Source organism: Chrysemys picta, chromosome 1 (genome assembly GCF_011386835.1).
Source record: "Chrysemys picta bellii isolate R12L10 chromosome 1, ASM1138683v2, whole genome shotgun sequence".
Taxonomy (NCBI): Eukaryota; Metazoa; Chordata; order Testudines; family Emydidae; genus Chrysemys; species Chrysemys picta.
The window spans coordinates 232,021,956-232,037,901 of NC_088791.1; the positions used below are offsets into that span (position 1 = coordinate 232,021,956).

General features: G+C 44.5%; 1 protein-coding gene across 2 annotated transcripts; it reads right to left on the reverse strand.

Moving 5' to 3' along the window:
* Positions 1-715: 715 nt before the first annotated feature.
* On the reverse strand, positions 716-12,121 carry SHOX (SHOX homeobox). Of its 2 annotated transcripts, none has more exons than XM_005283265.4 (5): positions 11,538-12,121; positions 8,153-8,361; positions 4,014-4,071; positions 3,787-3,875; positions 716-1,596 (listed from the first exon to the last, which is right to left on the reverse strand). In XM_005283265.4, the coding sequence occupies exons 1-5, from the start codon at positions 11,809-11,811 to the stop codon at positions 1,351-1,353; spliced, it is 876 nt and encodes a 291-aa protein (XP_005283322.1). In that variant the 5' UTR covers positions 11,812-12,121; the 3' UTR covers positions 716-1,350. The 2 variants fall into 2 exon arrangements, with proteins under 2 accessions (XP_005283322.1, XP_042696788.1); XM_042840854.2 differs by having other exon boundaries at positions 1,200-1,596; positions 3,784-3,875; positions 11,538-11,934.
* Between the last annotated feature and the right edge of the window lie 3,825 nt (positions 12,122-15,946).

Consider the following 15,946-nt stretch of genomic DNA (forward strand, 5'->3'; position numbering starts at 1 on the left):
TTCCATATGTGATACATATATTTTTATCCATTCCTAGAAGACCCGGACTGTCATTTTGGCACTAAACTGCAATGTACCCAGTCTGAGCATAAAGGACTTAAGTTATGGTTCTTGCGGAACTGGTTATTAACAGAATAAGAATGTACGGCTATTTTTTAATCTATAATATTTACAGTATTGCACTTTACTGCACTTAATTGCATTTCACTAAAAGTAATGCTGCATCAGTATTATGCCCTAAAACCATATGTCCATCTTTGTTGTGTGAGTCATTCTTTCTATATCCTGTAAAATAGCAAGATTTCAATTCAAAGATCCAGACATTAGGGAGAAAAAAATCAGAAAGTCGACCTGCTCCTATGGCACAATGCATCTCAGCTAATTCAGGTGATTCTGGATAAAACAGGTGCATTCATATTGTTCCCATCATTCAAGTCACCACTAATGGTTAGTAAATTCTAGTCTGTCTCTTTTTTTTTTTCTTCCTTCCAAAAGACTTTTAGCCATTTGAGACACACTTTTTTTGTTATTGCTGCTTTTTTTTTCTGAAAAAAAAAAAAAAACCCTGCCTCGCCTCAAATCTGAAATTCCACATTTAAATTCAAACCAGTTCTTCAGCAGCAGCTCCTCAGCGATGGAAGATATTCATGGCAGTGAAATAATACTGTTGGCAACAAAGAAATGTCATCTTTAATGGAGACCAGCCCCAAGGATCTTTTTTATGTTTTTGTTTGTTTTGTTTTAATAGATGTTAGGATCTTTAAAATGTGTTGAGTTAGACACATGCACATGGTCGTAGAACTGACGGCAGCCGATGACCTCACGCTGATGTGATCGCTTTTGCCAGGGTCAAAATCCACATGTCCCACTGTTCACAGATTAGCATAATTTAAAGATTTTGTTCCCCACCTACTTTATCCTCCGGAAAGTCTTTGCTTTTGTGTGTGTGCGTGTGTGTATGTGTTTAATCGGATGACTTAAGTCTGATTCGGGATGGTCTCACCCTACCATTGCATCTGGGGGAGCAGTTTTAACTGTGGAGCGCTAGGTGCCTGAAAAATAAAAAAGGACAGGCAACTGGGCCCCCTCAGTCTTCAGATGAACCGGGTCGGGTGCGCAGGCTTTGAGCGCGCAGGGGGAGAGAGGAAAGCCAAACAGAGGAACTAGGGACAGGAGGGAGCTGTCGTGATCGTCTTTAAAAGTACTCGCAGGCCTTCCAAAAGCCAGCGACCCTTGTTCCCCCGCAGGCCTGGGGCCTGCAGAGAGTCACGTTGGGGTGGTGCGGAGGGCAAGAGGGAGCGGAGAGGGAGTCCTGGCCACACACACACGCACACAGCACGGCGGAAAGTGTCAGAGCCCCAGCGCCTCGGCATGTTTCCTGGCCTTGAGTCGCAGGTCGGCGATGCTGGAGTTTTTGCTGTTGCTCTTGGCAGCAGCAGCCACCACCGCAGCGGCGGAGGCGGATTCGGCCAAGGAGGCGATGGGGAGTCCGAAGGGCGGCGGGGGGAACATCAGGTAGGGAGCGTGGGCGGCCAGGTGCGGGTGGAGGTGGGGGTGGGCGTGGGCCACGCCTTCCAGCTGCAGCTGCGCTTGGACCTGGGAAAGCAGAGCGAGGGGAGCCGGGTGAGAAGCTGGGTGCGGGCTCGCCACCCAGCGCGGGTCAAGAGCTGCCCTCTCCCTCCTCACCCGCCCCTGGTAGGGGATTAGCAACCTCCCGGGGCAGCAGCAGCACCCTCCACCTCTGGCGGGCGGGGTGCGTCCTATACGCTGTCAGCAAGCCACATGCTCCGAGGGCGGGAAATGGACTCGGTTTATGAAGCCGATCCACATGGCGCCCAGTCACCTCTCGCTACCCACCGTCCCTGAGCAGAGGTTTCAGTGGTAGCCATTTATTTGCAGTTTCCTCCACTGCCTGCCCGCCGACCCGGCCTAGTTTTAGTGCGGTTCCACCTTCGGCTGTCTCCGCAAGGGTGACTGCGCATTGGCGACAGAGCCGCTCGCGTGGTCTGGCAGCACAAGATGTGAGCTTGTGGCAAGAAAGCGCAGCAGGGCTCGGCGGGCCAAGGAATTCGGATCGGCGCAGTTCAAGAGGAATACAATGTCCACAGCCCTTGGCCTCTTCCCCGGTGCACAGCAGCGATTGTGCAGGTCACTGCGTGCTCAAGAAAAGGACTAGAGCTGCAACTGGGAAAGAGGGGCTTGTGATTGGAGTCACCGATTTAACCCCTTGCACGCAGCAAATGCGGGGAGCATGAATAAAGGAGACAGCTAGGCACTGGTTTGATTTAAACAGGTACGGCAAAGCTGGACGAGAACTGACTGGTTGATATTAAACACTCCGCTCGGCACTTACACAGAGAGAATAGAGGCATATTTAGGCCTTCCAGTATTTACAAAAATGAGTTGGCCATCGCATGGGCGCCAACAAGTGCTAAATAGCATTTTTCCTAGGGATGTTTATTTATATCTTTCTAAAAACTCTTTAACCCTGGAAAAGGGACCAGTCGCCAATGTTTACTTTGGAGCTTTCTAGACCTACACAAACACACTGGATTGACAGAGAGATCTCCGCCTCGGGTGTGGGTTTTCTCCCCCAAGATATGTGTTTTTCAGAAATCAGTAGCATTAATCTATCTCTTCTACCTAGTTTGCTTTTGGGAAACCGATTCCTCGATCGGTTATGTAAAGACACAAAAAGGAAATGCCACAAACTGTAGCTTGCGCTGTTAAGTGGTATCTGGGCGGGTTTGCCTCTCTTCTCCGTTGTTACCTGGGTTGTATGCCAGTGTAACTCCACTGACTTCAAGGGGGTTGCTCCTGATTTACACCCAGGGAGCAGACTTAGGCCCAATATATATAGACAGAGTGAAAGGGAAAACTTTCCCCCACATAGAGGTGCTGGAACTAGAGGTGTTGAAGGGGTTTCCATTATATACTGGGTTTACAGTTTGATTCAACGTGAGCGCCCAGTCCTTGAACTGGGAGCAAAACCCAGCGCGTTATCACCCCCCGCGCCCAGGTTTTACTAAGGAAAATGGACGCAGGCAGGGCCAGGAGCATTTTTGTTCCCTGGACTCTCCGTGGTGGAGTCGATTTTGCAGGGACGAGGCCAGCTCCGGGCGAGTCACCTTCCCTGGGTTTGGGCTTGGAGAAGGGACAGCTCCTAACGGGGCGGCTTGTCTTTGCCACGTCTCGGCCTAGCGAGCTGGCTGCTGCACAATGCACAAAGTTTCATCCTTCCGAGGGCGGCCAGCGCCAGTAGCACAGCCCACGTCTCGCCAAGGAAGAGGCTCCCCACCTTCCCTTACTATTGCCCTGCGTGCGCTCTGTCATCATCAGGGGACCGCGAGGGAGGATGCTGGGCAGGGCTGGCCAAGCCTTCCCTCTCCTAATGCAAGGGCCGGATTCGGCAGCCAAACTCCCCTTCGACTGAACGTAGGAGACTTGAGCCTCCAGGGGGGTGGAGGGGTTTGGCTGGGCTGCTGACTCCTTCCTTTGCGCATCGGGGCTCCCACAAGGCCAGAGCACACCGGGAAAGGAGGGGCAGACCTACAGCCGCCTGCCTCTGCCTGAGCAGGGGAGGCGAGAAGGGGGGGGGGTGTTTGGAAAGAGGCCCCTTCTGAAGTTTTACAGCGTGCTTTTAATACGTGCCAACTTCGCTATAAATGGCACTTGTAAACGTGTGTCCCACTTCCTCCTTTGGCGGTGAAAGGGCAGCAGAGGAGGAGGGCAGGCAGGAGCTCCAGACATTGGGGCAGGGGTTTAACGGGAAGCAAAACGAACTACCTGTTGGAAAGGCATCCTCAGGGCTCCCATATTCACATAAGGGGCTACTCGGCAGGCGTCTAAATGGCTGGCAGTTCCCAGGATCACACCTGCAAGAAGAGACATGGTACGGTCAGCCCCGTGGGTGGCACTTTTCCTTCATGCCATCCGCGGCCTTCTTCTCCAGCACTCAGTGACCAATGACCATCCCACCCATCCACTCCCTGAATCCGGGCTCTCAAACCCACCTTTATGCATCTGATTCTCCTGCTTTCGGCACTTTGCTCTCCTGTTTTGGAACCAGACCTGCAAAAATAAAAACAAAAAGGGGAAGGTAGACAGACAGCTGTTGAGAAGCGGGACTAGCAAGCGGAGGCCAAGCAGTTCGTATAATTTTAATGATGTGTATAAAATAAACACACACACACAAGGCTACTGAGTGGCCACTGCGCGTTGTGTGAGTGATTATGGCTCTTACAGTCCTGTTAGACTGGCTTAGAGAACGTGGGACCGATACCAAAAAAACAATCAACATTCGTTCTCCTCCTTTTTTGATTGCCAGTATATCGAGCCTGGACAGCACATCAAACGTTACCGTAAAGCCTCTACAGTCCTGAAAACAAACACTTCGGAACCGTGGCCCTCTTTCTAAACCCACGGCCCCAGTATTCCCCAGGCTTGCAGGGTTCAAGGCTTTCACTCCCTTGTGCCACCCATAGAGGGTGAGCACTCGCGATTGTTAAAGCAAATACCAAAATTGTGTCCCTCACAGATTTCCCTTCATGATGGATCTATCAGTCTTTTTCTCGTCATATTTAAGCCAAACCAGTAACATTTTGTCAAACTTCAGTGCTCGATTTCTAGCCCATAAAATCTGTTACCAATTGGATTATCTGTTCCAATCCAAAACTTCAGTTGTATGGGTTTTGAGAGATTTTAAGGTCTCACATAAAATAATAAATCCAGACTTGGGCAAATGGACTGAATTATTCTCCATTACATTAACTTTTTATTTGTTTTAAATGTTCCTGCTGACGTTTTAATGTTCTTACTTGCAGGCAATAACAGACTCTTTCCAGATTTGGATTTAAGGAATTATTTATACTACCACCAGGAAAATATCTATAATCCAATAATCCTCATCTAATTCCAGTTATTATAACTGTTAAACAAATGCAAAAATCCAGTTGTCATTGTTTCTCTTTGACTTCTATTCGAGAGTATTTCAAACGTTTGAGTTTATTGTTTTCTCTCCCTTCTCAAATGGCTAGTTTAATAAAATGAGTTGAGTTGATTGTCAGACGCTCAGATTCAAATGTTTTTGCCCAGTTTTATTCTTACGCAAAACCTACCAAATGTGGACAAACATTGACTAGCGGTGCTGATAAAATCTTGTAGCTAAGAAACACCTTCAACCTTTGATGTTCTTACACTTGCCAAGTGATCATACGGTTAATTAATACTAACTGCACTTCCTACATCAAGTTTTCCCTTCAAGCTTTCTTCAATTGCCTTAATGATGGTCATTTACAACGGAGTAATTAGTGCAAAGAAAGGCTTCCAAAGGCATTAATTACCCAGGGTACCTCAGTGATTTTCTTAAGTAGGAATTGGCCTTCTCTACTCTGGAGCGCAATTCTTTCTGCTCAGGGTCGCCAGATGATCGCGTCAATAATAGCTCTTCAACTGAGCAAACCCTGAGCTACGGGTCTAACTGAAAACAGTAACCTGGATTTTTCAAGAGCACGACCTTTCCGTGTGCTAATAAAGTATCTGCCTTTCAGATTCACAGTAGCTTCGCTTCGTATTATTGTCACTCTGCTTTCTTGAACTACAGACTACTGAAAAATCGTATTTTTCAAACCAAAAATATACCCCAATAATAAACATTTAAAACTTTGTACCAAGCTACTGCAATTTCGGGTGAGGACCCGTGATGCAGAGACCACAATGTATTTGGTACAGCTGTGATCGTTGCATGTCTTTTTTTGGGGCGGGGAGGCGAAGGAGTTTAAATCGTCATGAGGAATTTAAGCAGTGTGTAAACAACTTCCCCTGCAAATCAGAATATCCGTCAAACAAAAATTTTATTTAAATCTGCAAAACGAAGTGCCCTTTCCCTTTAGCTATGAAAAATAAGGTTAAGAGGAATAAAAGTGATGAATTAGCCACTGCGTTAAGCGATAATAAATCAGGCTTGGTGTGATTCACGATCAATTCCAATTAGTCATGAATATGCTAAGTAAAGCACAGTACACTGTTTTAGACAGTTATTTCTTCATTAAGGATCACTCAGTGATTTCTTTCACAAATGCTCTAATCTGATTTCCTTTTGATTTCCATTAGAGACAGTGAATAATGACATTTAATTTAGCCCTGCACCATAAACCCAAAGATATTTGTTGTAATTGAATTACTGCCTGCTCCTCACTATGGTCTCATAACTTTCAATTATAACCCTGACAGCTGGGTGATATGAGTTTCCAGTACAACACTAAAAATAAAAGGTTAATAAGGACTAGCTACCATAGGAGCTTCAATTTATTTACAGCAAATTTCCACACTAAATTGAAACTATATCCTTTAACAAGGGACAGGCGGTGCAGACAGGGATTAGAGAACAGTTCTGGAAGTATTAAAATATCTTTCCTTTCCTCCTTTCTTTTTTCTACTCCCTCTTTTTAACTATATTGCGTCCTCTGATTTTTTTCTAATTAATTATCTTATCTAAACGCTTTCTCTTCCTATTTCCCTTTTTTTACATTGCTATTACCATCCTTTTTCATGCTGTCCTCTTTTTAAAAAATAAATTAATTAAATTTTGTCTTGCATATAACTCCCACTTGAATCGATATCATCATTTTTAATTTTTTTATATTTTATTTTTGGTGTGGTATTTAAAGATCTACAAGCTCTTGAAGCACCAATTTTGCTGTAACTATGAACATCCTGTTAAGGTGCTGCTACTCAGTAATAAACTACTTGAAAGAAAGAGTGCAGAATTCAATTACAAGTAATTTATTTTTATAGAAACAGTACATCAAGGCCCTGGAAAGATATTACAGAGCCAAAGCAAGAAGATCTGGGAAGATGACATAAGATTTGATGTCCCCTTCAGCAAAAGTTTAATCTTTTCATTAATTTATATGGTGCGGTTAGATCAATCTTCCAGGAGAATGTAGGCCACCAGCCCTTTCAACCCCTACAATATTCCCCTAGAAGTCTCCCTTTTTAAGGCATATGGTCCAAACGACAAGGTCCCTTCTCCAGCTTGTTTTATACAGAAAGACCCCACAGCTGAGAAAAAAAATTAGCCACAGTATTTATATCGGGCAATGCCTCAAGGAGGTACTTGTTTAAAGCTAGATAGCCACTTACTCAGATAAGTACTGGAAGGATTTGGAAGGCACAGATTCTCCCTCTTTGCTTTCCAAAGTCTAGATGTTTATAATATTTAACGGGGGAAAACAAAGAGAATCCCTCTGCTATCCGAAGCCTAGTGTGTATATTTATTTACATATATATGCATATATACATATATTAATTTTTCTTCAGAGAAACTGATGTGATTAAAAGGTAAGAGGATGTATTTCCTGTGTAAGCCATGTAGAGAATAATAACCTGATAAGAGTTTTTCTTTAAATTTCTTCGCCCTGTGCTCTTGCTCAGAGATCCACAGGTTGATCTTATTAATTCTTTTTTACGTGACATTTGCTTTTGGAGTGGATTCCCTAATTATTTCTTCCCCCCCCCCCCCCCCCCGCCGCGGCTATCAAGGAGAAAATTAAAATATTTTTTTTAAATCAATTCGAAGACACAATGAGCAATTCTGCGAGGTTTTGATTGCCATATTTTGTGGCTATGTCTAAGGATTATGAGACCTTAAAAAAAAGGCGGGGGAGGGGGAAATATACCAGATGGGGTGCAATGAATTCATATGCTTGCCATGCGAGTCAGATGGGAGCACCTTACCCCCGGCTCTAGATAATCCAGCCCCAAAGCACCCAAACCGTCTAGCCTTATCCATGACAATTGTTTTCTGGGGTTTTTTTATAACGTCCCCATAAAAGGAGAGCAGTGCGAAAGGAAAAGATGGGGATTAAGGGAGAGGTTATTGAGTGATCAGATGAGTTTGCAAAAGCAATTCATTATGTTATTAGATAATTACTAAAAACGTGCCCATTAAAGGCAGCAATGGAGGAGTTTAAGAAATATATTTAGCAGAACAAGTACACCGGAAATACAAACAGCTTCCCATCAGACGTGTCGTTTCTGCTTTCACCTCTCCTGCTTTGAATGAAACAGGGCACTGTGCTAGAATCCACTGGCAGACAGGAACTGAGGTGAGGACATTTCCAGGAACATAATGCAAGAGTCTTTCTCTTACCTGAACTCTAGCTTCAGAGAGTCCCAGCCTCTGGCTTAGTTCCTCCCTCATGAAGGCATCTGGATAGTGAGTCTCATCAAAAAGTCTTTCCAGCTCATTCAGCTGCTCTAGTGTGAAATTGGTTCTGCTTCTCCTCTGTTTGAGCTTGGTCTGTCCATCTTCATCCTCTGACTTCACGTCTTCCCTCTTCTCTTTGCACTCGTAGATCCCTGCCGGAGGGGGGGGGGTGAGCGGGGGACACAGAGCTTTGCTTTAGTATCTCACAAAAGTTTCTGTTGTACAGGAGACTAGTTTCTCTTTTCCTCTCCTCTTCCCTAACCTGATTCTAAACTAGAGGAAAGTGCCATTAAACAGAATCACTCCCATGTTGTCACGCACAGAATTTTTGCTTCGGGGGAGAAGGGAGGGCAGATTTGTGTGTCTTTATAGGGAAATATTATTTATTACGTATCCCCATCCCATGGCACCGTACATCTTCTAGCACTAGCTACACCCTGTCACCCAACTAGAGCAACAATGTAGGGAAAGCGTAAGCAATCGATTGGAACAGAAAAAAAACCACACCATCCCAGAGCCATGTCAGGGATGTTACCCCAGTGGACTACAGTGGAAGTTATGCCTGAGTGAAGACTGCAGCATCGGGCCCCAAAATATAGCTGCACTCTAGGGGAATGCTGCAAAATATTTGATCACTGGGGACCACCATCGCTCGTTTTAAATAGCAGGAGGGTCTGAGCCACTGTTTCATGAACAGCGAAGGAGAGGGAAAAGAAGTGGCTTGGGTTTTTTGGTTAGCTGGTTAATTTCGCCATGTGAGGTCCATTTAAAAACAAGTCACTAACCAGCGCCTATTATCCGCTGGTAACTGCAAATTAAGGAGGGTCGCAGACGAATACTGGGAAATCATTCTGCTAACACTGTGTAGAGCCAGTGGAAAGGAGCGTGGGGAGGGGGAGCTCTGTGTTGCTGTTTTCTTTAGAAGTAAATGCTGTTATTCAGGGCATTGCCCACCGCTGTTGGGGTGAAGGCAAAACATTTGCGTGGTAAGAGAAATTGTCCATTGTTTAGTTACACGGGCCTGGGCCGCTTCGCCAAAAATGGTACCTGGGGAAACCTCAAACTCCAAGCTGTTGGCATGGGCCGCTCATCTTTCTGTGTCGCTGGAAGAATCTGGCCTTGTTGCATCAGAGGGGGGGAGCTGACCCCCCTCCCCACCCATCAAGGAATAACTTGAGTCCTCTCTAGCTCCTCACCCCTATCTTGCCCGGCTTTGGGGAAATCGCTAGAAAAGAAGGTGCCAGGAACGGGGTAGCGTTTATAACCTGAGCTGATGCATGTGGAGATTTACACTGAAGAGGGGAAAACATAACGAGGCCAAAAACAACCCCCCGCGTTTTCTTTCTGGAATGTTTTGGAAAAGGGACCTAGAGCGCAAATCCTCTTTTAATCATCATAACGAAAATGACCAAAACCATTAGATCAGCAGAGAGTGTCTATTTTAATCACGCTTGTGCCAGCCAGCAGCATGCCCTCAACCAACCCTGATTGAATAGCCTCGAAAAGATTCCCCAGATTGTTCCATCGCCGCGCTATTTAAGGAGTCCCAGCAAGTTCTTTATTTCTTTTGTTCTGATCCACCTCACAGCCAGTGTGGGGCTGGGAGTGAGAATAAATATTCAGAGATAATGTTGAATTGTATTTCTCCTCCCCCCCCCCAAAAAATATGGTGACTAAATGAAAATATTTGAATGAAGCGGAGTCTGTGCCAGTGGAAATCCAAGGGGAAGAGGGCACAAGAACCCAAATGTTTGTTTTCACTTCTTCACTTAAAACTACAACAGTTCAAATCAATTCACTGCCCCCTCCTCATAGACTGCTGTTCGATTGCTTAACACTTTCACGTGTGCGTGCCCTTTGCCGAAAACAGGCGTTTGGCCCGCATTCCTCATTGTAATGTGTGTGGTTTTCATGAAGCCGTATTTAAATAAGATATTTCTGACTAAATGAATAAATAAAGATGAGCCCTGTAGAAAGATAATCTGCGTCTTGTGGTAGATGCATGCTCTGCAGAGAGTCAAGCGTGCCCACAGTGTATACAAAATATTGGATAGTCAGATCCGTGGGACTGGAATAGCATATTGAAATTAGACCGAATCCTTACCTGAACAGAAGTTGTCACAAACGCCTCATCTTGCACAACTCCGCCCTCTCACCTCCACCCCACCCCTCTATACATAGACTGATTAGATTAGATAAACACAGTCTAACATTTATATGCACAGAACAAAAAAAAGGGGAGTTTTGAACAATATCCAGGTTTCGTTTTAATAAGACTTCCTCTTTGGATCATTTCTATAAATGGTGTCCATGCTTTGTAATCTTGATCATTAAAAATAAAAATAGCGAAGTGCTAAGTGAAATATACGTCTGCAGAAATACAGACCTCAAGTACATTATAACACTTAAAAAATTAGTTTTACTTAAAGAATTATTCTAAAAATTGTTATATGGGTTTTTGACTGTGAATTCAAGTGTCTTTCAGTCAGCGTTTCATTAAACGATTTTTTTTTAAATGAAAGGTTGGTTGTTGTTCACAAACCCATTGAACGATTTTTATTATCGCCAGGTAGCTCCCTGGACAGGTCGACCTGTCCAACTGGCCCGGAGACACTTTCTCAGCTTTTTGTCCCCCCCATGTTTTGTGTGTGTGAAACTAGTTTGACAAAGGTGAGATTGCCCGACAGGACTGTATGTCCTGAACCTGATGACAGCGTATGTATACAAGGCTTGGAATGTTTCTCTGTCTCCATGATTATCTGCCCCTTCGAGTACACGCACAGCCATGCTACTTTATGACTTCTCACTACCCACATATATCCGAAAACAATCTACTGCCTGATCTGTGTTCTGAAATACAAAATTGTCCAAAGGCAGCGCCTTAAGGTCCAGCTTTCTTTCAGAAGAAGCAGCATCCTGATGGCCCGGAAACAGGAAGAACATGTCTTCTGTTACATTAAAACTCCCTGGACAAGATTTCCTCATTTTCCTACACATGGAACTTCTCCCCCGCATTGTTAAGGCACCTAGAATCTGTCCTATTTCCGATTTAAATGAGGGGATCTGGCTAAACTAAAGTGACTACTTTACCTTTCACTGTTAAACCAAATCTCTCTCTCTACACACACACGCACACGCGCGCACACAAAGGCATGAAACTGATGAGCTTGTGCTCTCATCGGGACGCATCGGTTTCAATTAATTGAGTTTCACCCCTCATTTAAGGCGACCGGCAAAGCTGAAGGGCCGCAGTGTGGAAAGAGGGAGAGGAAGGCTCCCGGCGTGGAGCCGGCTTTGCAGAGGGGGCAGCCGCCTGCACAGTGCTTACCTTCCGAAGTCCTGCCCGTGCTGAACTCTTTCAGTTTGTCCTTGTCACTCTCTACATGGTCTTTGAAAAGATGCACTGGGCAATGGTTGCTGCTCTCAGTAATGTCCTGCAGGTTAGTGTCAGAGTTTCCAAGCTCCCTAGATCGAGCCAACCCACTCTCCAAAACTTCCCTGTACGTGATAGTCTCCTTCTTGCTGCTGCTGCTACTGCTGCTGCTGCTCTCTTTGCTTTTCTGGTCAAAAGATTTGGATACAAAAGCTGTAAGTTCTTCCATAGCTGCCCGGCGATCTTATCCACAGAGATCCACTTGTTTTCAGTAGGAGATCTGGCCGTCCTCTGCACGCTTTTTTTGCACGTAGACGATGGGCTGTATAGAGTTAGATCACTCCTGCTGTTATTTATGCCTTTCAATTTGAGATCACACTATTTATACATGGCTACCTCAGCCCAACCCCCAGCTTTCCCTGTCTCCAGCAATTACTGACTGCTCCATAGTCGCAGGCGGACTCCTAGCAGCTATCTCCCCCACCTCAGTCCAGCAATTGGCTTTCTTTTCATTTCATCACTGTTTGGCATCTTTGCACCTTGATTTAGGGAGGCAAAGAGCACAAGCAAAAAGAGAGAGAGAGAGAGAGAGAGAAATAAAAGGGGGGAAAGAGAAAACACAAAAACAGGTATCTGCATTCTGTAAATGGGTTGCAGAAATGAAAGTCAAGGAAGACTTTATTGATTGTAAGGACATCCTAAGCTTACCAACACTGTGAGTAAAAACGGACCTCGCTAATCAAATAAATCTGTTCTTGCCATTAAATGTGTAGATATCAATGGGAAAAGAAAATGATTGATCAATAAAAAGGTAATTAATACAAGCTGGATATGTGCATTTGCTATAATATTTATGCTTCGACATGATGACGATTTTCTGTTTTAATTAAAAATTGTCAGATTATTCAATGAACAAAAATGTTGTTTTAAAGTGTTGTCTATTACGGAGAAAAACATTTCTTGCAGTGAAGCCGGTTGTTGTAAATCTCTGAGATCCTTATCAGTTTTTGCCTATAGGTACAGGCACCCCCAGATGCGTGTAAACATTACAGGATCAGTTTTCTGGCTAATGCTATTATGTTGCCCGAAGATGTTGTCCGGGAAATTTAGGATCTAAAAATGTCTAATTTTTGTCTAATGCAAACCTGTCCTGGTGAGTGGTATTGAAGGATGATTTGTTAGCAGGAGTGGTCCTGTTTGTACACATCAAATAGAATATTAGATTTGTCTACATTTTTAAAGCTAAACGACTATTGTCATATTTAAGATGGAGCTGTCACTAATTTTTCCATCTTATTCATGGTGGGCGGTTATTTTTGTTGTGCACCGTGTCATAATTACCACCCTGTAAGTTGGAATAACCGCCTGAATGTAATGTCCAGATAATAGCAGTGACATTTCTAACTCCTCTCTGCACAATTCGATCGGAATATAAAGCTGACTTCTCCCTCCCACCCCCCCCCCCCTTGGACTTAACACAAAGGATTTGGCATTTGGGGGAATTTCTAGTTACCACTGGCGTTCATTTTGCATTTTCTTGTGTCGGGTCCTCAGCGCGAGCATTAGTTAATCAAATCACATCATCATGCCCACTCTCTGCTCTGAATTTTATCCAAACGAGATCTCCTTGCGTGAGTCAGGGACCATTGTTTCCATTCCAGGAAAGTGTGCGATTGCTCTGAAAATTAACAGAGCATTAAAACAATACAAATGTGTTTAATTAATCCAGGGGTGCACACCTTCCGCCACACACACCCCCCCACACACACACACCGGAGTTAACACCTCCGCAGGAGGAGTAAAGAACATCGAGGAAACAATTAATAAAGCACTTTAAAAAAATCAATTCCCCCTGTGTGATTTTAAAATGATTATCAAGGGGACAAGGATTGATCGTTTGATCTTGGCACTGCCGATATCCCTGACATTTATTGTATTGTTGCGTCTCAGTAGCCTCCTACCTATAGAGTTCATTTAACAAGCGAGGGAGCCAACTGAAGCCTTAGAATTTAACAAACAGATCTTGTCTTCTCACAAGCCAATCAGATCCAAGGTCCTAATATATATCACACGGAACCCTGCCAATAATAAATGGAAATTACCTATTTATGGATAAAAAGATATAGTCAAAATACGTTGATTTTATTTATATGTGTGTGTGTATCATATATACATATATGTTGCTAACATATATAGACCCACTTTTTTTTAGATTAGGTTTCTAGTAAAACACACACAAGTACCTATTCGAATAGATATTCCGAAGTTAAACTCTTATTTATGGGAAAGGAGAGGATTTGGCCAGGATGATCTTAGAACGCAGTTTCCACGTGTCTTACTCACTCCCTAGGTCGTGAGCCATATGAACTTTCCTGAGCTGCAATTTTGTACATCAATGAAACTTTCCAACCCCCTCGACTCCTTAATTATGGATTCCCCTCCGCATTAACAGACAATTTGTCTCTCTCACTGTCTCTCAAATGAAGGGTAAATAGTTGGGGTAAATATTTGTTCCCACACCCTCCTTCCAGTTTGAACGTCGGTGTTTCATAGCCCCGGTCTCCCATCGTTCTAGCTTAGTTACATTATCTCGGATAGTTTGCAATAATCCCCCCTCTAGCCCTATTTTGACCCTCGTGTTCTGTTTTCTTCCCCTGGCTCTGAAGGGAAGGACGACTTCCCGGGATAGTAACCTCCTGCCCCCCGCCCCCCATGCGTTCTTCAAACCCACCAGGTCCTTAGCTGGCTCCGTCCTTTACTGGGCAAGTGGCCCTGGGTTTGCTTCGGGCATTTTCACAGAAATGCAGACCTGGATGTGGAGTCAGTCCCACCACAGCCAGCTCCTCAGTCCCAAGAACTCGGCAGTTTTCTATCAGAGCCCTTCTGAAATAAACCGGAGGGAGACAGTCCATATTGTTTCCAGTGACACGTTTTATGAGCGTCCCCTGCAACACATAGTTTCGCTTACTTGCCCCACAGATTTTGACGTTGTAAAGTATGTGATGCATTAGGTAATTAAAAATCTGCATACGATAAACATGTGCCACTATTTCTTTGGGCTACTTAAAGTCCGTTTAACTATTTGACCCAGCATTGGCAGAGAGGAACGTTCATCATACAGCTTGGGAGTTTGTTAGTCTTTCTGAACGTGTGGACTTTCTCAGAGTTAGGAAAGTCGACGCGTTTGACTTTTAATGGGGAAGCGCCAAGTATTCTGTGCATTGCTCCCACACAACATCCCAGTCCCCCAGACAGCCAGACGCAGCAGCTTTTGAGAAACATTGGCATATATGCCTGTTGAGAAAGAGCTAATCTCCTATCCGAGACATGTTTTGCTGTGTAAGCCTCTATGCTCGCCAGGGGTACCTAAACACATCCAGTGGGTGCACGCACACACGATCCTGTTCTGACACACTGCACATTATCTTGAGAGCATAATATCCTCTCAAGTTGTTAACTGCTAGTCAAATTCAAATCTTACTAATAAAAAGTGGGTGACATTCCTTCGCCCAAAAAATAATCACTTCCAACGGAGTTAAGAATAATAAAGAGGCGAAACTTTGACTCCATCACAAACTTTTAAATCGCTGCAAATTCAGAAAGAGAGAGATTTTATTGCCACACAAACCCCTTTGCCTTATCAGGCACTAAACTCCCTAGAACAGCCTGGAAACAAAAGAATCTAAACACCGATTTAACTTTAAATTAGGCATTTTGAAACTGACCTGAAAACTCTAACAAGTTGTGCTTTCTGGATATCTTGGTGTCTGGACGACTGGGATCCCAGGGCCCCCGTCCCACAAAGCACAAAGGAGGGCAAATCTAAAGCACCAATGCGTTGTACCCCCTGATTTAAGCTTTGACCGGGAGACCAGCAGAAACCGGGAATTGTCAGGTGATAAACTGGACATTTAAAAAAAAATCTTTGTTCAACAGGGTTTTTTCAGTCACTTCGGAGCATTGCCCTAAATCACCTGCACGGAGCAGTCACCTTAACCACCTCCCACCCCAATGCTCTGGGTTAAAGGAGTGAGTCATCTATCTCCTCTGAGCTAGGATGGGATAACTGTGAAATGAGACTGCTAGCCATGCTCTGGTTCCTGTGTAAACGGGATCTCACTTCATCTCGCTTTCCTCTCCCTCCCCCTCTCCATTAGACATTTCTCTCTCTCCCTCCCCCTCTCTTCAGAAGTGGTTAAATAATTGCTAAATTATTCTCTCTTGCACTCGCACACGTTCACGCTTAATAACTTTTTTTAAAATTCTTTCCGCCCCCCCTCCACTGGCCCGGCCTTTCAGTCTCACCTCAAGAGGCCAGCGCGGGCGAACGCAACTCGTTTAGGTTTGGGACTTTGTCCTGTACC